This window comes from Exophiala viscosa (genome assembly GCF_022695815.1).
Source record: "Exophiala viscosa unplaced genomic scaffold EDD37scaffold_1, whole genome shotgun sequence".
NCBI classification, from domain to species: Eukaryota; Fungi; Ascomycota; class Eurotiomycetes; order Chaetothyriales; family Herpotrichiellaceae; genus Exophiala; species Exophiala viscosa.
The window spans coordinates 3,860,016-3,883,108 of record NW_026944353.1 but is presented as its reverse complement, the minus strand read 5'-3'; the positions used below and the strand labels follow the sequence as shown (position 1 = coordinate 3,883,108).

At 52.2% G+C, this 23,093-nt stretch overlaps 9 protein-coding genes across 9 annotated transcripts; 4 read left to right on the top strand and 5 right to left on the bottom strand.

The window, feature by feature from the left end:
* The first annotated feature begins 391 nt into the window (after positions 1 to 391).
* On the top strand, positions 392 to 3,127 carry EDD37DRAFT_690495 (uncharacterized protein). The gene has a single exon (XM_062819997.1). It carries the CDS (start codon positions 462 to 464, stop codon positions 3,021 to 3,023), a length of 2,562 nt encoding a protein of 853 aa, XP_062675798.1. The 5' UTR covers positions 392 to 461; the 3' UTR covers positions 3,024 to 3,127.
* A 13-nt stretch (positions 3,128 to 3,140) lies between these two features.
* Positions 3,141 to 6,729, bottom strand: EDD37DRAFT_74996 (uncharacterized protein). The gene is made up of 3 exons (XM_062820234.1): positions 6,622 to 6,729; positions 5,515 to 6,523; positions 3,141 to 5,465 (listed from the first exon to the last, which is right to left on the bottom strand). The coding sequence occupies exons 2-3, from the start codon at positions 6,494 to 6,496 to the stop codon at positions 3,259 to 3,261; spliced, it is 3,189 nt and encodes a 1,062-aa protein (XP_062675797.1). The 5' UTR covers positions 6,497 to 6,523; positions 6,622 to 6,729; the 3' UTR covers positions 3,141 to 3,258.
* Positions 6,730 to 7,708: 979 nt separating this feature from the next.
* On the bottom strand, positions 7,709 to 10,233 carry EDD37DRAFT_74849 (UDP-galactopyranose mutase). Its single transcript, XM_062820232.1, has 5 exons — positions 9,950 to 10,233; positions 9,822 to 9,895; positions 9,687 to 9,767; positions 9,285 to 9,635; positions 7,709 to 9,233 (listed from the first exon to the last, which is right to left on the bottom strand). The coding sequence occupies exons 1-5, from the start codon at positions 9,960 to 9,962 to the stop codon at positions 8,064 to 8,066; spliced, it is 1,689 nt and encodes a 562-aa protein (XP_062675796.1). The 5' UTR covers positions 9,963 to 10,233; the 3' UTR covers positions 7,709 to 8,063.
* Positions 10,234 to 11,172: 939 nt separating this feature from the next.
* On the top strand, positions 11,173 to 13,003 carry EDD37DRAFT_74919 (triose-phosphate transporter family-domain-containing protein). Its single transcript, XM_062820233.1, has 6 exons — positions 11,173 to 11,631; positions 11,684 to 11,751; positions 11,805 to 11,829; positions 11,882 to 12,080; positions 12,130 to 12,537; positions 12,589 to 13,003. The coding sequence occupies exons 1-6, from the start codon at positions 11,483 to 11,485 to the stop codon at positions 12,949 to 12,951; spliced, it is 1,212 nt and encodes a 403-aa protein (XP_062675795.1). The 5' UTR covers positions 11,173 to 11,482; the 3' UTR covers positions 12,952 to 13,003.
* Positions 13,004 to 14,036: 1,033 nt separating this feature from the next.
* Positions 14,037 to 15,319, top strand: EDD37DRAFT_74788 (uncharacterized protein). Its single transcript, XM_062820231.1, has one exon. The coding sequence runs from the start codon at positions 14,127 to 14,129 to the stop codon at positions 15,087 to 15,089; it is 963 nt and encodes a 320-aa protein (XP_062675794.1). The 5' UTR covers positions 14,037 to 14,126; the 3' UTR covers positions 15,090 to 15,319.
* A 229-nt stretch (positions 15,320 to 15,548) lies between these two features.
* EDD37DRAFT_645638 (uncharacterized protein) lies at positions 15,549 to 16,175 on the bottom strand (the record flags this gene model as incomplete). Its single annotated transcript, XM_062817650.1, has 1 exon — positions 15,549 to 16,175. The coding sequence occupies one exon, from the start codon at positions 16,173 to 16,175 to the stop codon at positions 15,549 to 15,551; it is 627 nt and encodes a 208-aa protein (XP_062675793.1).
* Positions 16,176 to 17,058: 883 nt separating this feature from the next.
* Positions 17,059 to 18,364, bottom strand: EDD37DRAFT_74554 (Mss4-like protein). Its single transcript, XM_062820229.1, has 7 exons — positions 18,030 to 18,364; positions 17,851 to 17,947; positions 17,713 to 17,788; positions 17,624 to 17,658; positions 17,473 to 17,554; positions 17,252 to 17,347; positions 17,059 to 17,166 (listed from the first exon to the last, which is right to left on the bottom strand). Exons 1-7 carry the CDS (start codon positions 18,052 to 18,054, stop codon positions 17,134 to 17,136), a joined length of 444 nt encoding a protein of 147 aa, XP_062675792.1. The 5' UTR covers positions 18,055 to 18,364; the 3' UTR covers positions 17,059 to 17,133.
* A 506-nt stretch (positions 18,365 to 18,870) lies between these two features.
* Positions 18,871 to 20,319, top strand: EDD37DRAFT_645637 (succinate dehydrogenase/fumarate reductase flavoprotein subunit; the record flags this gene model as incomplete). Its single annotated transcript, XM_062817649.1, has 1 exon — positions 18,871 to 20,319. One exon carries the CDS (start codon positions 18,871 to 18,873, stop codon positions 20,317 to 20,319), a length of 1,449 nt encoding a protein of 482 aa, XP_062675791.1.
* Positions 20,320 to 20,697: 378 nt separating this feature from the next.
* Positions 20,698 to 22,441, bottom strand: EDD37DRAFT_559095 (pre-mRNA-processing factor 4, variant; the record flags this gene model as incomplete). Its single annotated transcript, XM_062813778.1, has 2 exons — positions 20,698 to 22,133; positions 22,180 to 22,441. Coding segments are annotated over 2 exons (1,698 nt in total), but the record flags the coding sequence as incomplete, so codon positions are not given.
* Positions 22,442 to 23,093: the final 652 nt, after the last annotated feature.

The following is a 23,093-nucleotide window of genomic DNA, read 5'->3' as shown; positions in this document are numbered from 1 at the left end:
TAGTAATGATACTGCCTCAAGCTTTCCCCAGGGCCGTCGGAATTCCACCACGCTAAGTTAGTGGACTTTCCAGTGCCTCCGCGAGGCTCGCCCCCAAATCTTGACGTGTGACAGTGATAAATTGAACATGAGCGCATGTATCACTGCGTCCTATCCGGCGGCGAATGTAGGTCATATCCAGCAGCATTAGAGGATTGTGTTGATGAGATTACCTTAGTGAATTGAATGAGGTGTTGAAAACAGCGTGGGAGAATGTCCTAATCTGGCTGCTCATGATTGCTACTTTAATTCACCTTGGTACTCACCATTGTCACGTCTCTAGGTCCTGAGTCGGGTCATCTTCGGATGATGGTCGATTCTAAATACTTGCCATACGACCAACTTGCTTTCATGCGCGATGACTCTCGAGTGGAATACCTGACACTTCTTTCGATCGAGATGGTAGAGCCTACATCCTTGCAATGACTCCCGGGGATCCTAACGTATCCTCCAAACTTGCCGCCCCAACGAAGAAATCTATCTTCGAGCGTCAGAAAGCCGACGCGGAAGCCAAAAAGGCTCGAGAAAAGGCCGAGACCGCTGCTGCGCTCGAGGACTTTGTTAAGAGCTTTGACGACGATGGAGGCTCGAACAGCTTCCCTGCGAAACGCAGTGGCTTCGTAGGAGGTGGTACTGCTAGCAACAGCAGTTTCGGGCCTGCGCCTGGAAAGAGACATTTCACAAGTTCAGGCTTAAAGAGTGGCCCTGGCAGCCTAGGGCCGAGTCCTTCGCTAGGGAGAAATGGGCCAGGCAGTCTAGGACCATCGTCGAGCTTTGCGAAGAAGCGAGAGTACGATGACTTTGCGGGCGCACGCGACCGCGACCGTGACAGAGATCGCAGAGACAGAGTGCTCTCCTACAGCGAAGAGAGGGACCGAGTCCACAAGCGGGACACAGGCGCATTTGCTACTGAAGAAGAGGAAGGCAAGGATACCGACGAGCTGAAAGCAGCGGCCAAACCAACATTACATCTCTCGTCTCTACCACCGGGTACATCTGCTGCGATCATCAAGGGTCTATTCGCGCCGTCTCCATTAACCGTCGACAATGTCCGCCTGCTGCCCACGGCCCCTGGAACAAGTGATCGAAAATCCATATCAGCAATTGTCACACTTGCCGCCGAAACTCCCGCCGCAGACATCGACACTGTCGTATCGCAGCTACAGAACAAATATCTAGGTCTCGGCTTCAATCTCTCCATATCCCGTCATCTCTCCTCCGCCGTCTTGACAGGTTCTGGTCCGGTCAACGTCCCCTCTGCCAATCTAAATAACCTCCCATTTGGTGCTAAACCGGTCATTCAGCATACCTCACTCTCACGAGCTCCTCCGCCCGGCCAGGGACCAGGTCGCTTTGCCCCACCTGCATCATACACTTCATCTACGCCATACGGGCAGAGGTCCAGCCTCCCGCCCACCCAAGTAACGGTCCAGACACCCAATGATCTGAAACAGCTGCGGCTCATTCACAGAACCCTCGAGTCCCTGCTGACATACGGTCCCGAGTTTGAAGCCTTGTTAATGTCCCGCCCTGAGATCCAGCGCGACGAACAATGGGCATGGCTCTGGGACTCCCGATCCACTGGCGCCGTATACTACCGCTGGCGGCTTTGGGAAATCCTCACCAGATCCAAGTCTCGTAGGCGAAACCTCCCATCCGGCTACGGAATGCGTCCGCAAGGCGACACCATCTTCGAAGGACAGAGCATCTGGACTCCGCCCGAAGACAACCTCAAGTTCGAATACACGACGAAAATCGAGGAATTCATAAGTGATGAAGACTACAATTCTTCTGACGAAGAAGACGCCGAAGAAGGCGGTGGTATTGCACGACGATACCGCGATCACCAAAAGGTGGGCGGAGCACCTCCAGACGCGCCTCCAGATACCGACGGCGTGGGTTACCTCAACCCCCTTGCGAAGACTAAGCTCGTCCACCTCCTCAGCCGCCTTCCTGAATCCAACGCCAAACTCCGCAAAGGTGATGTCGCACGTATTACCGCTTTCGCCATTGAACACGCCGGCGCCGGGGCAGAAGAAGTCGCAGCCCTAATTACGCGCAACGTCACCAGACCGTTCTGCTACAACGTAAACAAACCAAAACCTACAGCCACGCCCGACGATGACCAGTCAGACCACAACGAGGCAACAAATACTCCGAACACGAACCCCAATAACGACAGCGAGAAACCCAACAGCACCGACGTTGGGCCTCAAGACACCACCCCAGCCTCCCTAGTAGGCCTATACATAATATCCGACATCCTCTCGTCCTCAGCATCCGCCGGTGTCCGTCACGCCTGGCGCTACCGCTCGCTCTTCGAATCCCAACTCCGCAGTCAGACCGTCTTTCCCACCCTAGGCCGCCGCCCACGGGACATGAATTGGGGCAAACTCAAAGCCGACAAGTGGCGTCGCAGCGTCCAAACCATTCTGTCGCTGTGGGAAGGTTGGTGCGTCTTCCCAGGCCCAACGCACGAGTCGTTCGTCGAAGGCTTTCTACACCCGCCGCTCACGGCTGCGGAAGTAGCAGAACAGCAACGACAGGAGCAGGCGGTGCGTGACGCCGAAAAGACCGAGAAAGACAAAGCACCCGTCAGCCGGTGGCGGAGTGTCGACGACGTGCAGACATTCACGTCCGCGATCCCCGAGAAAGACGCTGATGGTGACGTCGATATGGATGGGATGCCGATGAATGATGATGAAGATGACGACGACAGGTATACTGACGAGAACATTGATGGCGTGCCAATGGTAGATAGCAGTGATGAAGAAGGGGACCAACCAGCGTCGGACCCCCCGCCTGGTGAATCTGAAAGGCCCGCTCTTACTGATGCGCAGGGCCAAACGAGTGCTTTAGAGGCTCCGCATCAAGCAATCGTCGAAAAGGGCGCCGCAGCCCCCACATCGCAGCCTACTCCTCCAGTTCCTCAGGGGCGCAAAGCCCGCCCTAGGGCGGCGGACTTTGACGACATGTTTGAGTGAATTGGATGGGAGTTGCGCTTGTAGCAGGTTTGGACAGACGAGGACGGATTGATGAAAACTCATGGAGTGGCACTTCTCACACATCGAGGCAATTGAACAAGAATACTTATTCCTTCTCAACCGGTACCTAGATCTCATTGTTTTCTCTACTTCTAAGCCTCACACCAGTAGACACCTGATGATCTCATATCTAGCCCTGTCATAGATCTTCTACCCGACACGGTTTCCGTCCAGCCTACACCTCTTGGGCACTGGCCTGACCCGGCTCTCCTTCCGGCAGCTTCGTGCCACGAGGTTCCTCGATTGAAGCTGCTTCCCGCTTGGGCATCTTCTCCAAGGAAGACTCTTCGTGGGTACTCGCAGTTGTTTGTTGACTGGCAGGAATGGCATCGGTATCCGGGTTAGGTTCTTCTCTCTCCAACTCCGGCCCAGAAGCTTGGCCACTGCTGGCTGTCGTCTCCTTCGACAGCTGTTCAACCTCCTCACCAGAAGGCTGGTGACTCAGAGGATTCGACTTTTCCTCTCCAGGCGTACCGAGTGTAGGTTCGGCGACGTCTTCCGCAAAAGCTGCAGCCTCTGTGCTTGCATGATCCGACGTCTGAATGATCTTTGGCAGTGGCGCATCTGCTGGAGTGGAGTTTTCAATTTGCGCTGCCTTGTCGTCCGAAAGTCCAACTGCGGCAGGGGCGTCCTCTAACTCTGACGTAGCCTCTGGCGCTGCGGATGACCCAATATTTAGCTCGTCCTCATCATCGATGGTCCACAAAGACCGCAGTGAAGAGATTGCAAAACCACTAGATTTGGCCGGAGCTGCAGGAGACTTTGCTGGTGCTCTCCTTTGAGGGCCTCTGGCTCTGCCTTTTCGTGCATCCTCTAATGGCTTTGCTTCTTCAACGACAGGTTCTGGTTCCTTCTCTTTAGGTGGCCCGAGGCCAAGCTTTTGATTGAGATCGTTCATGAAGTTCCCTCGCAGGTTGGCGATTTTACTGCCTGCGGCAGGTCGGGCTGGGATCTGAGGTTTTACCTTGGCAACTGGAGGTGAGGTCTTTTCATGTTCTGATGGGCCAGCAGAGTCTCCGGAGATGGTTTTACTGAGAGTTTCTCCAGGTGCCTTTTTGCCTGGCCGTGCTGGGACCTGAGGTTTGGGCTTGTCAGGTATGCTTGGGACTTTCTTCAATTCAGTGGGGGATGTTGTTCCCTCTTTTTCAATCCCCCCCTTCTGGGGTCGTGCAGGAATGCTAGGCGCGACTTGTGCTGTTGAAGCTCCTTCACCTAATCTGCTCTTACCTGCAGGGCGTGGCGGCACGAATGGCTTTACAGGAACATCCACCGGACTGTCCGGCTCGTTATCCTCTTGGGGAGTACTGACAGTGGTGACGAGTTGATGACTATCAGGACTATCCTCCCAAATGTCAGAGCTAGGGAATCTGGGCGTCAAGCCAGGTCTCGTGGGCATGTCATCACGAAGATGGGGAGCGAAACGAGACTTAGCCAGTCGCTCCTCCCTCGGAATGAGCTTCTTCCGTTCTTCTTCAGATGGCTCTTCTTTTCGCGCAGCTTCTTGTTCGGGCGTTTCGAATGTCTTGGTGGCAGGTTTCTCAACCTGCGCTGGAAGATCTGGCGTCGATACTTCAGCGGAGTGGTAGTGACTGCTTGGAGTATCTTCCCAGATATCCTGGCTGGGGAAGCGCTGTCTGAGGGAATTGGGTCTTTGTTTGAATCTTTCAGCATGACTCAGAGGCGCCTTGTCATCGTCTTCCGGGAACAGGGGCTCGTATTCCTCAACGTCTTCCAGCGGTGTGTGCAGATGCTCACGCTCGTCGTCGTGGCGTGAAACGAACCTGGAGAGTGTGTTGGAGGCACTGTGTAAACCATAGACACTGCTAGGTCTACTTGAGGGCCGCGATGACGGAGTTGCATCACCACTTCGGTAGGCTTCTTCGTACACGCTTTCGCGACGCTCGGCCCTGGGATTGACGGCAGGCTGCAAATGTTCATGTCCAGCTGAGTGGGCAACCTCGTCAGCAGCCAAGATAGGGACGGTGTAACCGTGCTCGTTGACATAGTCACCCTCTGCATCAGCATGGGTGACATAAGGTTTAGCGTCTACAGTTTCGTTCATAGTCTCTTGACCACCAGTGACTTTGTTGAAGCGGCGACTTGGCTGGATTGAAACTTCGTGCTCTGACTCACTTTCCACGGCATCGTGGTCATCAGAGCCTCGAGAGGCTGAGAGCCTTCCTGTGCGCCGGACTTGGGCAGGAATGGTTCCATCGGCGGGGAAACTTGTCTTCCTCAAGGGCGACTCGGCCACTGGCTGCGAACTGTTGGTGAGAGTCTTGGCCAGACTGTTTGGAGTGTTGGCCTGGGAGCGAGAGGCGTAAACATCAGTTGCTCCATACGCGATCTGTTCATCAGGTACTGAGGAATACGTCGACGTCCCTACATGGATCAGTAAGCCGTGGCCCAAATTGAGTTGTGTAGTACTTACCAAAACCTGCACCACGACTGGCCGTTTGCCGGACGATTTTGTTAAGATCGTCACTACTTAGTGCAAAGCTGCCACGGCCGCTTCCAATACTCTCGTAGACCCCATGACCAGAGGTCTCTTCATTCTGGGCTGCCTCTGGATGTTTTGCATACCACTCTTTTTCGAATTGGTCTTGGGGAAGAAGACCATGGCCGTGTAGGCCATAACTGCCGGGAGGAAGCATATCTACAGCACTTCTTGATCGAGAGTGAACAGAACGCCTCCTGTCACCGTTGGTTCCCGTATTGCTTGGGCTCATACCGGGTCCGGGAGAAGGGGCTTGCACGTCTCCCAATAAAGGATTAATCGGGACACGGATACCGATTTCGGCAGGGCCAGTCTCTTCGGAGTGCATGGAAGGACGACGTTCACCGTCAACGGTCGAGGAGGGACGGGAGAAACTTGTCCGCGTGCGAATCCGCTGAAGTCCTTCACCTTCGTCTTGAGAGGGTGTGGCAGGTTTCCCAAACCCGAGGTGAGCAGCTTGAGAAGAGTCGGTCCTGGTAACAGCTTGTACCTGGGCTGTCGCACTCGACTTCGGCAGAGACGGCTTAGGAGCGTGCAACTTCAAATCTTGGGCAATGTTTCTGGTTTGGGCGGCTGCGTCCGCAGCGATTGAGGAACTCGGAGGCTGCAGGTTGGTCTGCATGTTCATAATATCGGCATATTCCATTCCTTCTTGTCCGATCGAGGGTAAATTCTGGACGCTGGGACGACGGGGCAGGGCATCGACCTGTTCGTTGGTCTTCTGACGAGAGATATTGCCGCTCCATGGCTCATTCAACGGCGAACGAGGAAAGTTTCCGGGGGAGACTGAGCGTTCGAGACGTTTGTTGATAGGACGAGGAGGCATTTCGGGCAGTCTGCTGGCACCTTGAGCGCCCGCTGCTTGTTGGGCTCGAGTCGGTCGAGGAGGAATCGTGGGAGCTATTTGGGCCGACATGATGGGCAAACAAATGCTTAATGTCGGCTGGAAAAAGACCTAGTTAGCGTTTGATCATGACAATGTTGCAAACAAGGAGCCGATTATCGAGCAAAGCCATAGAATGGGCAGGAAACCCCGCTCACCGCCCCAGGAGCAGGACGGTGCTGCGATTTGAGTTGATCTGCAGGTCTACAAGGAGGACCTTTATCGATTGGGGAAGCTACGTACCGATTGGAGAACTGATATAAAGGAATCGAAGACAGCAATCGAAAGCTGCAAACAGGTAATATGGCAGAATGCGTGTGACTGAGATGCGGTGTCGTCGTAAGTAGGGGGAGGAGATAACGGCCGGAGAGAAATGCAAAACAGGAGGAATCGAGTCAGAGATGTTCGATGTCTGGTGTTGGTGAGCGCGGAAATAGGATTTCTGTTGGAGAAGACTTGACTTCAGTAGAAGAAATTGATGGCGTCGATGGACAGGTTATTAAGTCAAAGACACAGACGCAGGTGCAAAGACTGGGAAGCCGCAATGGCGCAGGCGCAGGAGCAGTGAGACGCATTCATTCGACGATGATGCAGTTCAGCTTTGCCGACTGGGACTTTGTATGGTCCAAGTAGCCGTGCCCCCAATGACAGCGAGTCAGTAGTGAGCAATTTGTTGCGCTTAGGCCTAAGGACTCTTGATTATTGGTCGATGGGCTGCATTTTTCAGGAACCAAAGGAGCCACCGCAAGAAAAAAGCCCACCACAACTACACCGCAGTGACGTTATATTGAGGCCTTTGTCTTTGATCCTCGATCGATGCCTCTTTGCTGTCGTCGTAAATAGAGGAACATACCGAGTATCTTGATCTCGTCGTCGCCCTCGTGGAGACATTTACCTTGGGATCATCATATTGCGCAATCCATGTCCACATGAGCACGATACCTGAGACCACATCTACGGTGTCCTCGGTTTAGCACTAACTCGCATCTGGGATTCTGTCCAACTCCGCAAGGGTCAGAAAAATTGCACATCCTCACGTGGACCTCGTCGTCCCGTCATTTCTCCTCCCAATGATGTATATTTCCTTTTGGCAAACGTCCTCAGTCTGCTCTTTTCATGTCAAGGCACGGCAAAAGCGAGCAAGTCCTGCATCTAGACCTCGGTACCACCTGATCAATCTCATTTTTCGATCCTGATCATTGGCGCGTACCCAGGTGCAAGATCTATCAAGTGAAAGGCGCCATCGTCTATTTTAGTTCTCCCCGCATTTCACTCTTCAGTCAGCACAGTGGAGAAGGTGTTTCGAATCAGGGTTATTCTATCTTCACAATGTAGACCATATCTTACCAAAACCAGGGAATTGACTAGGTCAAACAGCATTTCTTGGATACCTAAACCTTCCCATTTCCCTTGATCTACCGAGAAACCCAAATGCCGCCGTCTAATAACTGATTTTTGCAGAAATGTGTATCAAGTCCCGTATTCGACCAGCACCGACAAAATAGTGTACTCCATCACCATGACATCCAGCACGCCGCCCACAGTTCGCTCAAACCATAACCATGTTCATCTTTCCTCTTTCCAAGGTCTTGTCTTCCCCTTACCATTGTCGGTTCAGAACTCTCGAGTTGCCGTCCTTGCCTGCAGTAGCTGTGCGAGCATCGCCATTCAAGGATTCCTTGCCAGCGGTCTCCGCACGTCCACCCAGCTCGGTCTTTCCGCCCGTCATGCGTCGGCCAACCACCACGTTTCCGTTGGTGGCCTTCTTCTCTTTGCCGAACACCTGGGCTCCTTCAACAAGTCTTCGTTCCTTGTTTTGACGTCCGTTGACAAAGTCGGGGTAATTGAGCGTAAGTTCCACGGAGCCGTTGACGAGGTGATCGGCGGCCTCCACACCCAACATAAACGAGTGGTCTTGGTTACCAACCTCATATCTCCATGAACCGAATCGTCCTCGACTCCAGATGTCCTTGGCTTCCAAAGCTGGGAGCAGCTCCTTGAGGACTCCTTCACGCTCGAGCGACGGAGTCGGGTATCCGTGATCGAATCGTCGGTGGTAGGTTGACACGATCTCGTCTTCCGGCTTGAGCATATCAGTGTTGATCAACCCCTGAATACAGTCCTTCATCAAGTTCTCCTGGTCTACAGGTTTCATGCTTGACTCGGAGACTTCCAACATGATCGACCAGTATGGTCCTCCCTTGGCCTGCATGCTCTGCCGGCGGGATCCATTGGCCAATTGGAGAGTAGGCAGCTTGACATCCTCTTGTGGCTGGTTGTAGGGTGAGTAATTGGAGAAGATGGTGGCTCGGTAGAATGGGCAATCGTCCTCGGGGAAGTAGAGCCAGCACTTGTCGCCAATCCGGTCCGGGCGAGTGCCACGGATGCCGACACCAATGACGTGGGTGCTGCTGTAGAAAAGATCTTTGGACAGCTTGATGAGCGTCTCGTCCTCCATTGACTCCACGAGTGCGTCCACTGCCATGGTGCTGATCAACTTCTCATATTTGATTGTAGTGCCGTCTTCCAGAAGTACTTGTTTCTTGTCTGCCTCCACCTTCTTTACAGTGTTCTTCTTGCCGAAGCGCTTCTTCTCCTTGGGGAGTGTGTCGGCCACAGCGATCCAGATACCACCAGTTCCATCGCGGGCTGGGAATCTGAAGGTGGCGTTGGGTCCCCAATTTGGAGCGGCCTGATTCAGAATGATGTTTCGCACATTGCCCTTGACGTTGGGAGCAGCCACACGTTCACCGAGCCATGCACATTGCATCTGCGCCAGAGTCAGAGTGAGCCGCAAAACTAGTCAACACCTCAAGCATACCTTTGTTGTTGGGACAGCCCAGACCTTGAAGTTGTACGGCCTCATGAAGAGGTCCGCCAATCCGACACCCTGGTTGCGCAGAATCCACTCATCGAAAGTTTTGGGCTTGTCGATTGCGACTCTCGCTTGCAGAGCGGCGTCAATCAGGTCATCCATGCACTTGACTTGGTCTTCTTTTGGCAACATCGCAATATTGTTCTGGAAAGGATATGGCACCCATAGTCCCTTGCAGCGCACGTACGAGATTCTCTGGTGGGTGTACCAATCGTCTTCTTTGGGCAAGGCCTCGTCAATGCAATCGTCGAAGTACTTGTAGTGGGAGAAGATGACATGGCCACCAACATCGTAGAGCTAGATTGAGTGTTAGCAGCTGGTGCCTTGTGGAAGCAGAGATGCCCATACAAATCCTTCTTTGGTCACATCTGTCGAGGCCAGACCGCCAGGGATCTCGTTCGAGTCCAAGATCAGCCATGATGGGCCATTCTGCGATTCTTGTTAGAATCCCCAAATGATACCATTTATCCAAGGGCCACATACGATCTGATTAAGTCGTTTGGCAGCACCAAGACCCGTGGGGCCGGCTCCAATGACCAGAATGTCGACCGAACTGTGTCCATTGAATTAGTGGGGGGCGACAATGAACATTTGGGCTAACGAAGGCGCATACATTTGGGACATTGTGAGGACAGCTTCAAGCGAATGTGATTGTGAGAACAGCTCAACGATTGAACACAAGTTGTCTCAATGTGCAGAGACGGCGATCGAAAGGTGCGGTGTCGAGGTCTTGCTTGCGCGGTGGGCGATGTTGAACACGGAGTCTCCTCCGCAGCTATTTAGGTGGCCCACTCCCAAAAAAAGTTGACTCGCAACTGCGCCTGCGGGCCCCAGAAGCGGGAACTTGCAGGCAAGTAAGACAGGAGCTTGGCAGGGGACCTCGCCTTCAATTTCTGCAACTCCGAGTCTGCATTATTGCCCATTTCAGCGCGTTCAGCACCTGGCACAGCTATCTCTTCCTAGTGGTTGGCTTAAGATTTAGCTTATCGCGGTTTCTCCTTCAGCCTTGCATTAATTAGATAAAACCACCTGGTAAGGGGCCGGAGTCTGGATCACTCTCCTGAAAAGTCGCAGTTAGGCGAAATACGCCCCTCCTTCAATTGCTCGGATTCAGTCCACCATGGTGGCACAATCATAGGCGAAATGATAGATCCTGCAGATCGGGTGCTTTAGTGCCCCTTTTGCACAGCCATCCGGTGTCAGGATATGGACGCCAACGAGGAAGCCTTCAAAATGTCACAATCTCCAGAGATGAACTGCAGTTATACATGTCCTCCACGGCATTTAGGGGTCATGACATGCGGTCTCCGGATCTCCTGACTGCCATCATGGGCGGGAAGCTGCATGATGGCCTTTGTCCTCGGGGTGTTAGATCACCAAACGACAGATACGGAGATCCGTCGTGCGGAACAGCCTTTCCCCATGTCGTGTCGGAATGCCATTGAGCCTGTGGTCAGAGACACTCCTTTCATAGGTCTATATAAGATTCAGCATTCATGCGACATGCAGCTCCCAGGTGCTGGATCAGCCATCCGGATCAGCTCCCTATTTCTCAACGCTCCTTAAACGTGCATTTTACCTATGGATGTGTTCTTTTTCAGACAAACCGGACCGGACGCATGGCTGGTTTGGAACAAGTGGAAATCAATGATGCCGACAAATCGATAGTGGCGCCGGATGGTGAAATCGGTGGTGGAGAAAGCTAATTGTCATTTAAATGTTTTCATTGGCGGGAATCCTCATTTATGCCTCCGGCATAGTTGCCTCAATCTGCTGCGCAAATGGTGGGAGCTGTTGCTTGTTGGCAGAGCTGGGTCTGGCTTTCTGGGTGCCCCGTTCTTCAAACAGGGACGGCCCTTTTTTCCAATACAGAAATAATTTACCCGACTTTGCCCTTCAAAACCTCCCGTGTTGCGCGGCCCAGAGAAACCCTGATAAGTTAACAGATTTCTTTACCATTGTTTCTTCCATCAGCCGCATCGTCCCTGCGCATACTCGGCTTTCATTCCATTCCCACAGTCACTCGCTCCATGGTTGCTTAACCTCCCATCACCACCACGTTGCAGCCGAGAGCATTCAACAGGTCGAACCGGCCCTTCTCCTTTCGAGATTCCCTTGTCCGAAGCCCATACTCGTCACCAGCCATGAGCGACATTGAGAAGAAGGCCCGCTTGTCGGGTGAACAGACAAGAGTTGCAGAGCCAGCTACTATTCTCCCGACCACCAACGTCCCTCTACCATCTGAGAAGCCTGCACCTCCTCAGCCGTCGCTTCACCCTGCAGTCTACGTTGTGTACGTTCACTCCGACATGTTTGGCTGCGTCGTCAACTGACATGTGTCACAGGACCTGGATTGGATTCAGTGGAGGTGTGATTTTGTTCAACAAGTGGCTCTTGGACACTCTCGGATTCAGTATGCTTAGCTATGATTATTTCGTGAAGATGCAGCAACTGACTCTTTGATAGGATTCCCCATTAGTTTGACAGCATGGTACGCCAGTAACCAACACCCGACGTTATCAATTGACTTACTCCATATGCAGGCACATGATTTTTTCGACCGTCATGACCCAAATCCTGGCGAGGACCACCACCCTCCTTGATGGCCGCAATGCCGTCAAGATGACCGGTCGGGTCTATCTCCGCGCAATTCTCCCAATCGGTTTCTTCTTCAGCTTGAGCTTGATCTGTGGCAATAAAGCATACCTCTATCTCAGTGTTGCGTTTATCCAAATGTTGAAGGTTGGTTATCCACCCAGTGAGACCGGAATTGTGGTTAACATAACATAAGGCAACGATGCCTGTGGCAGTCCTCTTGACCACCTGGGCTATGGGTGTTGCACCTCCGAGTCTCAAGACCCTGGGCAATGTCTCATTCATTGTTATCGGAGTCGTGATTGCATCCTACGGAGAGATCGAGTTCAACTTGACTGGCTTTTTGTACCAAGCTGGTGGTATCACTTTCGAGGCCACCCGCTTGGTGCTTGTCCAACGTCTGCTCAGCTCGTCCGAGTTCAAGATGGATCCTCTGGTGTCCCTGTACTACTTTGCGCCCGTCTGTGCCGTCATGAACAGCGTGACTGCCTTGTTCCTCGAAGTTCCCTCAATGACAATGAAGAACATCTACGATGTGGGCATTTTCATGCTCATTGCTAATGCCATGGTCGCATTCCTCCTCAATGTCTCGGTGGTGTTCCTGGTAAGCGCTGAACACTGTTGGACTTGCGCACTTGCTGACTGTTCTTGATAGATTGGCAAAACTTCGTCTCTCGTCCTCACCTTGTGCGGTATCCTCAAAGACATTCTCCTTGTCATGTGTTCAATGGCGATTTGGGGTACTCCGGTCTCCAAGACCCAATTTTTCGGATACGGCGTTGCTCTTGGTGGTCTGTTGTACTACAGACTCGGCGCGGAGCAGCTCAAAGGATACATGAGCCAAGCTGGCCGGAGATGGTCGGAGTTTGGCGTAGAGCGACCAGCTTTGCGAAAGGGTGTCATTTTCGGATCAGTCTTGCTCACGCTATTCATCCTGCTCGGCGGACTGGCTCCTACATATGCGCCTGAACATACCGATAACCTGAAGAAGATCTTGAGCAGCGGAATGGGTCGATGAAGAGATGGATTATCAGGTGGTCGCGAGACTACAAGCACAAGCACGAGGGGTGTTGGTTCAAGCGTTTGAGAAAGATTCCGCACACGATACTAACGAGGGCTTATTATCGCCCACGGGGATACTTCTTTCCATGGCGTGTACAGTATGACATGTTGTGTACATTCAGGCGTTTGGATGTATCGCAGTAAAGACAGCAAATTAGAAAGTGGACAATGTGTGCTGGTATGGATGCCGAGAAGGTGGTTGTCAGATACAGAAGCTGCGCCTTTGCTGAATTAGCACTTGATAATGATTGAAAGAAAGAAAGAAGAACTAGCATATGGTATACTTGTAATAAACATGATGGTGATTATATTTCTTCTTCTGTTTATCGGTCGTGAATGGCCTCTTTGGGTGATGGCTTGATGGGAGGTGGTGGCGGGCCAGGGCGCATCTGTGACATGCTGCTTGCGGTGCCTAGAGCGTCATCCCCCACACTCATAGTTCGTTGTCTTTTTCTCGCTTGGATATTGAACCACTGGCAGACCATTCGTAACCATTGAATGTTGTGGAGCAATAAATAAAAAGCGGGAAGCTGGACCCTGCTTTCCATCTTTACATGGCTGTTTGCCTTAACTTACAACATTTCCCCTTGGACGAATGCTGCTGAAGTGGTGGATCGCCTTTTCCTACTGCTTATGCATGCCATGCAGCTTGCTCTCTACCAATCGACATGTCTCGATCGTCTCTCAAGCACTTGCGTTCCTGGCAATCCGTGGTTCCCAAATGGTCAACCATACCCAGGCTCTGTGCGTTGCCATGATGCCGCTTCGCGCTCAGACGTCTCTATTCGGCTGCCCTTTTGCCTCTGCGTCCTCCACCGCTACATCCATCCATTCCCCAGAGTCCATCTCTTACCTGTTGTTTCTTTCCGTTCAGCTTCCAAGAAATGCGACTCTGCTTCTGTTCTCCCATCTTCTCTCCTTCTTCACTCGCCTTTCTCTTCCCTCCATTGAATCTATCCATGACTACCTAGCCTCTTTCGCGTCCACCACCCTTCGCGACTTCAATCACCTTCACCTCTGCCGTTTACTATCCAGGCGCATACATATACACGTCGCGAATCATCGGCTTATAGATTGACCCGCGGAGCTGTGGACATCTTGACCTCACCCTGTCCTCATACGACCATCAATATGTCTTCCGGCCCTCTCCTAGATCAGATCCAGCTCCCTACCCCGAGCGATACACCCAGAGCCATGGAACAAGACGAACCCCTCCCCACCTCATATGCCCATCACTCAACTACCTGGACTCCCGTCGATGGTATGACGCCCATATCCACAAACCCATCGAAGAAGCGATCGCGGGACGACATGGCTTTCGACCCTGAAACCGACGGCTCCTACTTTGCAGGTGTCCAAACTCCCGCGCCCATTCCGGAAGAAGAAGAACCGGTCTACGGTGAAGGCATGATCCTACTGAATCCCAAGACCGGCATGGCAATCTCAGCAGAAAGCCAGACCGGTACTTGGTATGAAGAGAAGGTAGAAAGAAAAGCGTTTGAACACGAGGTGGCAGCGGCCAACTTTAGACCCAAGATGCCTACCAGCCGAAAGTCCGCCAGAATGTCCCAGAGCTCGATTCGGTTTCCCATTGATACTACGGTCGTCAGTGCGCCAGCGAGCCCGCCCAAGACGGCTGTGGATCGACCAGAGTTCGACGAGGCTACCATGGCTCTGGGCATCGGATGGACCAAAGTTTCGTCGGAAGATGAAGCCATTCAAGCTGCGGCTAGAGGATGGGCCAGATATCTCGAAAATCATTATGCCCGATATATTCATGGCGCGCAGATACTGCTCAAGAGTTCGGGACTGAATGCCTACCTAGTGGGATCTCAAGAAGGCTATTTTCTGTTCAGCGAAGACCTGTTGGAGGGGAAACTCGTTGGGCGAACTTGGGAAAGCTGTTTAGGGAATTTGAAAGCGCAGCCCATGCAATTCGAGGGTGAAGTGGTGTTACGCGCCGAGAGAACTCCCGGACCAGATTCCGTGCCAATTCAATTACCTCAACGAAACATTATGGAAAACTGGGCCGACTACGAACGCCTCAACAGCCCTCAAGCGATCGCGACACACGGTGGTATGGATCTTGACTGAGTGAAGCCTTGATTCGAACAGCACTTCCGCCACCGCCACGGGCCGTTCAAGAAGAACCCCAGAAAGTCCAAAAAGTTCCGTCATGATGCGATGGCCTTTGCAATCAGCGCACCGCAGCTTGAATCGCACACTGCGAGTACAGCTCCTGACTCTGCTTCTTCGCAGGAGGAGGATCGCCCAGGTCGATCCGAGGCTGCAGGGCACATGGCTCAAGCACGCCGCGCTTGTAGAGCGCAGAACATGATGGCATAGGACGACCGGCCTCGCGCCGACTGAGACCAAGATGGTCACAACCTTCAATGCGGCCGTGTGTTCAACCCGACTTGAGCTGCGGCTCCGATTTGGGATTTGCCAAAGAAAACGAAGCAAAGGGCAAAATATTTGCGGTAAAAGCGTTTACGAATTTTGACCAAATCTTTTTGAAAAGCGCCGCAATGCATACTAGAGACAACCGATTATTTAACCAATGGCATACTCCATTTCAAAAGTCTCGGTCTCAATCTCATCACTGCGCTCAGCAGCTTTTTCCTTGGTCTTGTCTCTTGCGGTTTCAATCCAAATCCAGGTTTTGAAAGTCTGACCATCTGTTCCTCCAAAGGCGCCCTCACTACCCGTGACTTCACCCATCTTTCGGAACGCAGCATGCTGTTTCTGCACCATCGCACTCTCATCCCATCCCCCAGCTCCTCCGTCGCGCATCCACTCGCGCTCCCACTTTCCTGCATGCGCGATAGGAACTTTGTACACACTGACCCTCAGGAACTCGCGTTCACTTCTGGGTCCGAAGGGGGCGATGTCCCCGGAGATATGGCGGACAATGTCGACGGTCATGAATTGACCTATTGCTTTCGCCAGGTCGACGGCGCCGGGGGTGCTTAGGAACGAGATGTGATCGGCGCCCGTGCGCCAGCCCCCGAGGAGGTAGTATACCGACTTATCGTTTATGGAGTGGTAGAGGTGGAAGGGGATACCTGCCGCGGAAGAGACGTCATGGAGGGCGTGACTCCAAGTTTCGGTGAAGGATGGAGATACCGGGACGGTATAATGCGGCTTGAGACGCACAGTGGCGAGTTCTATCAAGGACATGGTGATGGTGATGGAGACCCGTGGGACTGAGTAGACCCTTAAGGGGGAAAGAAAGTGTCAAGGTCAGGCACTGCGGTGGGATATCAGATATAGGATTTGAAGGAAAGTTTCACTCGTCCATTTCTGTACTGAACGCGCGAAGGCCGTAGAGGGAGGACTTTTTCGATTACTAGTAGAAGTGCTTGTAACGGGGACGGGTACCAGTCATGGACATGATTGTGCTGACGAGACGAGGCTACGGAGCGAGCTGTGATCGGCGGTGCAGATTCCTCATTTGTGCAAGAGACGATGTACCACAAGCAAGATGGGCAGATGGATAATGTTGAGGGTTGTATTGGTTGTCTTCGTAATCCGTGATCAAGCCAGATTGATGTTGAAGTTGAGCAGTTCAAAAGTGGTGGTGGCCCTGACGCAGTCAGCGATAGAGAGGAAGTGCAGATCAGCCACCTGGAGAATGGTGCGAAGATCAAAGGACGACAACGATGGTGCCAATATAACACCAGGTAAGCCATCGCAAACTTGCATATGGATGGAACACCATGGGCGATTGCAGAAGTATGAATATTGGTGAACACGGTGAAGTCGGAATATAAAAGGGGACTTCGGGGTCAGGGAATGAATTGACCATTGGTCATGATCGTCGGAATCGCTTGTGTCATTACAGTGTGAATAAATCCAAAGATGCGAACAAATTTTGGCATCCGACCACACATCTTGCCAAGCCTTTTGTCATGACAGACTGATTTTCTTTACAATGGTAGGAGTTTGCCCAGCAATGAACCGACAGCTGGGGCAAGCACGATCTTGAACAAGAAGATCAAATGGTCGTTTACGTGGACCAGTTCTGCCAATGTCCCCTGTGCTAATCGTCCTCGACATACTCCGAGATGCAACCTGACCACACTTACTGTGATTCCACCATGTCACAGGGAAGCGGCATTCGGGATTATTTACTAATTCAAATCGACCCAGGCATCTTCTCACCAAATGTCTGAATGTCAAACGCAATCAGCACCGCCAGTCGTATTGACCCTTGATGCGAACCAAGTGCTCGGTCCCGGAACAGCTCGACTCACCTTAGTCTTGTACTGGACAGCACCATCCAGCGGCTTCACCCATGCCTGTCGATGAGATGAGAAGCTCTCCCATTCCGGCACCGGTAACTTTGGATACTATTCGTACGCATGACCATCAGTACTGGTAGCTTCGACAAACTCTGCGACTCCGAGCAGACATCCTGTATGCACGAAGGCATTCCCAGTAGCAAAGCTGTGAGCAGACCCAAATGAGAACTTACAATGCCCAGTTTCAAGACGATCTTGCCTTTATATATCGGCGTTACACTCATGATCGGGACCCCGCAGGTTTGGCAGAAATATCTGTGCCGTTACCATCAGATGAGACGTCTCAAACACGTATTGATCAATTGAAAGAATCGAGTCGCCTACCTTTGCACAGGCGTCCCGCTCGTCGTCTCGGGATCCTGCCCGTTGTAAGCCATGGATCAGGGCGAGCATGACAAAACGCGACTACTGACGCTGTAAAACTTCAGATTGTCCTTTCCCTTGGGAAACTCGACTTTCTCCTCTTCGATGAGCAGGTTCACTCCATATCTGACGAGTATGGTGGTCAACGTCCCGGCCCGGTCGTCAGGTCGATATGGAGTGCAACGTACAGTCCCCCAGCGACTTTGCGACAATTGGCGCAATGGCATAGATGTCCCCTTTTTTGCTCACCGAATAGGTTGTCATCGTTTACCTTTACCTGGACAGCTGATTATGGGTGAGTTAGTATATCGCCGTCGTATCTGATTGGCTGCAAGTCGTCTGAGGGGTTTTGGATGCGGCACTGTACCTTTGCACAAGCATTCCCCTTCCATTCTGAACTCGTCGAACAGGCTCAATGAATGCTGCGAATGTTATTGGAAACAATCGATAGTGTCGGAGACCTCAAACGACGTCTGGACAGATGTTCCGTGTAGCGGTACCGGAGTGACTTGCAGTGCGGGGATGATATTGGCAGGGTCAAGAAGAAACGTTCGACGTCATTCGACCATATTGCTTTTCTACATACGAAGGTGTTGACTCCGTCTTTGAACGGACTTCGGCATCAGCTGGTCGAAGATTATTCGTCAGGCTTGTCAGTACGATCTACATCACCCTCAAGCAAAGCTTCCAGGTGGTTACGTCCGGCGATGACCAGTTCCGAGAAAGGGAAGACATTTCGAGGTCCATGTTTCCGAGAAGATCAGCCCGACTCGAAAGTGTCTGATTCTCTCGAGTTCCCTCGGCTTTACTGACTGTTTCCACCGGTTGGTTGCGGGGACTCCGTCTGTCCACTCACGCCGAGGGACCATGATTTGGTCTCTCATCGGTGCCTTTTATGGAGTGTTTGTCCTTACTCTGACCAGCAAAGATTGTCCCGCACGGGGTGTCGACTTATTGCCTGCGGGGATGGCCTACTCACCACAGGTAGGTGCCCTCGCTTGCCCGGCTATGATATGACATACTATTCGTTCGTGTTCTTGCGGGGTGAAGTTCTAGTTCTGAGGGGTATGCTTCCTGAGGACAAAACACAAAAGGAGCTCGTTGGCGTGCCTTCAGGCGGCCTCCCAGCAATCATACTTCGTAACAAGCGGCAGATTGAACCCTGTTGTACTTTCCCCGTACACCAGATCTTGTCAAAGTGCTTGAAGATGTCCTTCGTACAGGAAGTCGTGACCAGCCTTACGGGCGGAGGGCCCGAGGTCTATGACCTTGTGGTTGTGGGCAGTGGATTTGCAGGGTCCATGACCACATTGAATTTCCTCGAAGAATGCAAGAAACTCGGCAAGAGAGGGAAAGTGGCTTTGATCGAGGCCGGAAAGGAAGGTGAGCGCTGTGGTGCAAGCAGATGGACAATGGCATACCTCAGACTGGACAAAGACAACAACTTTGACACAGACTGGAAGCATGAAATGAAGCGTGTCAGCAATGGTCTCGCGGATCAAGACTACTGCGCAAAGATGGAGCAGGAAGTCCCGGTCACGGCTCAATATCTTCTTGACCATGGCGTCAAACTCAACCATCACGATGAAAAGAATGTTCTTCTCGAGTTCAATACCAACCAGCATTTTGTATTCCCCGAGGGCGGCGGCAATGCCATTATCAACGCACTGTTCGACAACATCCGCAAATTCGACAACGTGACGGTCATGTGGGAAACCCAGGCCGAACACCTTTTGACCGCAGATGACGGTGTTGTCAATGGCGTCAAGGTCCGCAAGGCTGACGGACGCCTGGCGAAAGTCCACGGTAGAAAGGTGATGCTCGCATGCGGAGGCTTTGAAGGAAACCGGGAAATGTTGGCCCAATACGTCGGTCCAAGGACGGAACATCTCGAGCTCATTGCCCCCGGCTTGAAGTACAACACCGGTTTCGGCCTGAAGATGGGCTTGGAGGTCGGCGCTGCGGTCGCAGGGTCGATGAGTGGGATGCACTGCGAACTCGTTGATACCAGGGCGACAAAACCTGACGCAGTCATTTGGGGCCATGGATATGGCATTGTCGTCAACAAACATTCCAAGAGGTTTTATGATGAAGGGCAGCGACACCTCTTTGGAACCTTCGAAATGATCGCGCTCGAGACATGGCGAGACCAAGACCAGCAGGCATACTTTGTCACAGACAAGGCGATCATGGATCGTTTCCGACCAGGTTGGGTATACGACACCACTGATCAAGAGCCCGAGCAGAGCGACACCATTGAAGGTCTGGCCGAGAAGCTTGGTCTGGATCCCAAGGAGTTGAAGAAGACCGTCGAAGGATTCAATGCGGCTATCAATGACAAGGAGTTCAAGGTGCTAGAGCTCGACGGCAAGAGGACCACCGGCCTTTCACCCGATAAGACGAACTGGGCCAATCCGATCAAGGACCCTCCGTACTTTGGATATCCGATGAAAGCACAATTGACCTTCACGTACGGTGGTCTCAAATGTGATCTCGATTCCAAGGTCTTGTCGACGACGGGAGTTCCGATTCCAGGACTCTACGCTGCCGGAGAGCTAAGCGGGCTGTTCTACAACGAGTATCCACCAGCAACCAGTGTGCTTCGTTCGCTCACATTCGGGCGTATTGCTGGGAAGGACGCCGCGCAGGCGCTTTGAAAACGGGTCGACAAAGGCTCAAGCGACAAACGGATACAAGCAAACATGGAAAGCTCGTGAAAGCGGTCTGGGAGGCGGAAGTAGAAGAGAACGAAATTTCTGGTGACTGAGACGCGTTGTTTACGCTCGATGCCGGCAGACCTGCCTGTCTCGAAATTGTAACCTATATGTGCTTGAGATATCTACCTACGGTAGAAAGAGTGAGACGATATCAGCAGAGACGATGACTGGAACTTCCAAATCGATCGATACAAAGTGATGATGATTTCGACATATAGTGTCATTCTTGAATGCTCAAGTTCTAGGGCCTGCGGATAAAGAACATCGCTTGGGGGGTGACTTTCGGCCGATGAACCATCCTGTATAAGGGACGCATGCCTAAGCTTTGACCTTCAGAAGGAAAGGGTGCTTCAATGCATCGTTCGGTGTAATCCTCTTCTCGGGTCGCAGGTCTAGGCATTTTTCCAGAAGGTCAATGAACTGTTCTAGCTCCTTTCTCTCTTGCTCGTTCATTCGTCGATCCTTAGGCATCAACCTCGATCTCAGATCCTTGACGGGTTTCGGCTTTATATCAATCATGCGCACCACTGTCCGACCGGTGACCTTGTCCACCTCTTCGGACCGAAAGTTGAGCAAATCGTCAAAGTAGTCAAAACTCAAGGAACCCCGCCGGAGCACCTTGTGCGGAAATTTACCTCGACATTCCATAATTGCGCGTAGCATACCGTTATTGTTCCGGCCTGTGAACAGGATTTTGCCAGTGTGAAGCTCGTAAAGAGTGCAACCAATCGACCACATATCCACACCATAGTCATATGGAACGCCAAGAATGACTTCTGGGGCTCGGTAGAAGCGCGACACGAGGTACGGTGCTGTTGCATTCTCGGTGATAGGCGATGCAGAGCCAAGATCACAAATCTTGATAGTGCTTCTCGCCTCGTTAACGAGAATGTTGTCTGGCTTGAGATCAGCGTGAATGTATTGACATTTCTTCAACACGCTCAACCCCATGAACAATTGTTGGGCGTAGGCACGAATTGCCTTGATATTGATGCCTACGTCTCTGCCAAACTTCTTGAGCACCTCTCGAAGATTCATGGAGAGACTTTCGAAGACCATGCACAAATGGCCTTTGTGGTCAAAAGAGCCCTCTAGACGAATGAGATGCTTCTTGTCTTCCGGATCGTTAGCTGCAATGTCCTGCAGTATGTCGATCTCTTTCATGCCTGCCTTCCGCATGGTTTCGTTGTTCCGCACGATCTTTATGGCAACGGCGTTGCCAGTATGTCGGTCAGTAGCTCGGACGACTGATGAAAACATTCCTCTACCAAGGTTTTGAGTAACATGGTATCGATCCTGGATCAGCTCACCGAGAATAGTGTTGTAGTATCCTTCTGCGTCGTCCCAATTGTCCATGAGATTGGCATCAAGAGCTTGAGCGGCCTTTGCTTCGGTCTTTGGTTTCATTGGAGCCTCTGCAAACATGTCATCATCGTCATCCGCATCAGCGAACATGTCAAATTCATCATTTGGCTTAAAAGGGGCTGCAGAAGATTCTTTCATCTGCTCGATGACTTGATGCTCGGCGTGCTCGATCGACGCTTCATCTTCTTTGAACAGACGTTTATCGTGTCGCGCTCGCTCTTCTTCCATATCGGCAGTGGGATCGTAGTCGGCCGCTGAGGGACCATCCGCGGAAGGAGAGCCCTTGAGAGGGTTGCTCAGATCGGTATTGGCATCGAAATTGACCTCGGCCGGAGACTGTGGGGCGGACAGGTCTTGCGGCGTTCGGGGTGCTGATGAAGGTGGCGATTCTTTTTAATGTCAGTCAAGGAGTCGGAAAGGCATTGAGAAACTTACCAGACCGGCCTGGAGTGGTAGCAGCACTTTCTGGCCCAGGACTTGCAGAGTTTGGCCCTGCTCCAAGTTGAAGTGCCTGGACCAAGAGTGGAGAAGCCTGACTTCTATACTTGTTTTTGATGGCTTCTCGTCGCCTACGTCGTTCCTCGATTAGTGCTGCTTCGCCTATGGTCTTGGTATCGTCAACCTCATCATTTACAGCGCCGTTCAATGTAGCACTGAATTCGTTAGGCTGACGCTTGCTTGAGCTTGTATTCTCCGCGACGGACCCTGCACTCGTTCCATCTTTGGCTGTATCGTGGTTCAGAGCATGATTGTTGCCTCGATCTGTTGTCGAAGTAAGACTTGAAGGCTTACCATCTCTTCCGCGCTTGCCGTGTGTGCCCGTCGGTTTTGACTTTCCTTTCTCTGCGTCGTCATGACGTGACCGCCGGTAGGGCGACCGGGTCCTGCTGCGACTTCGCGAGTATGTTCGTGATCTTTTCGCGCCTCGTTCGTCGTATGAACCATGACGATGGTGTTTGTACCTTTCGTCTTCGTATCTCACCGAGAACGTCCGCGAATCGTTGGTCGATCCGCCTCTCGAATGGTCATATTCTCGCGGACGTTTCTCGCCCCTCGGGACTCGGTATGGGGATCTCGAGCGCGATCGATGTGATCTAGGCGTAACGCCATGCGATGTAGAGTATGGTCTGGTATGACGGTCAACTTTGCTGTTATTGTGGAAAGATGGTATGGTCTTTGCCTTCGCTTCCGAGTCTGAGCTGTTTACCTCGCCGTCAGACTGGCTGGGCGATCTCGAAGCCATGGTGAATATGATGGAAAATGTCGTAGGCAGGAACAGGCACCTAGCCTTCGGTTGATAAAAGTGTTAGCCACAGATTCCAAGGTTTTGCAAAAGTTGCGGTTGTAGA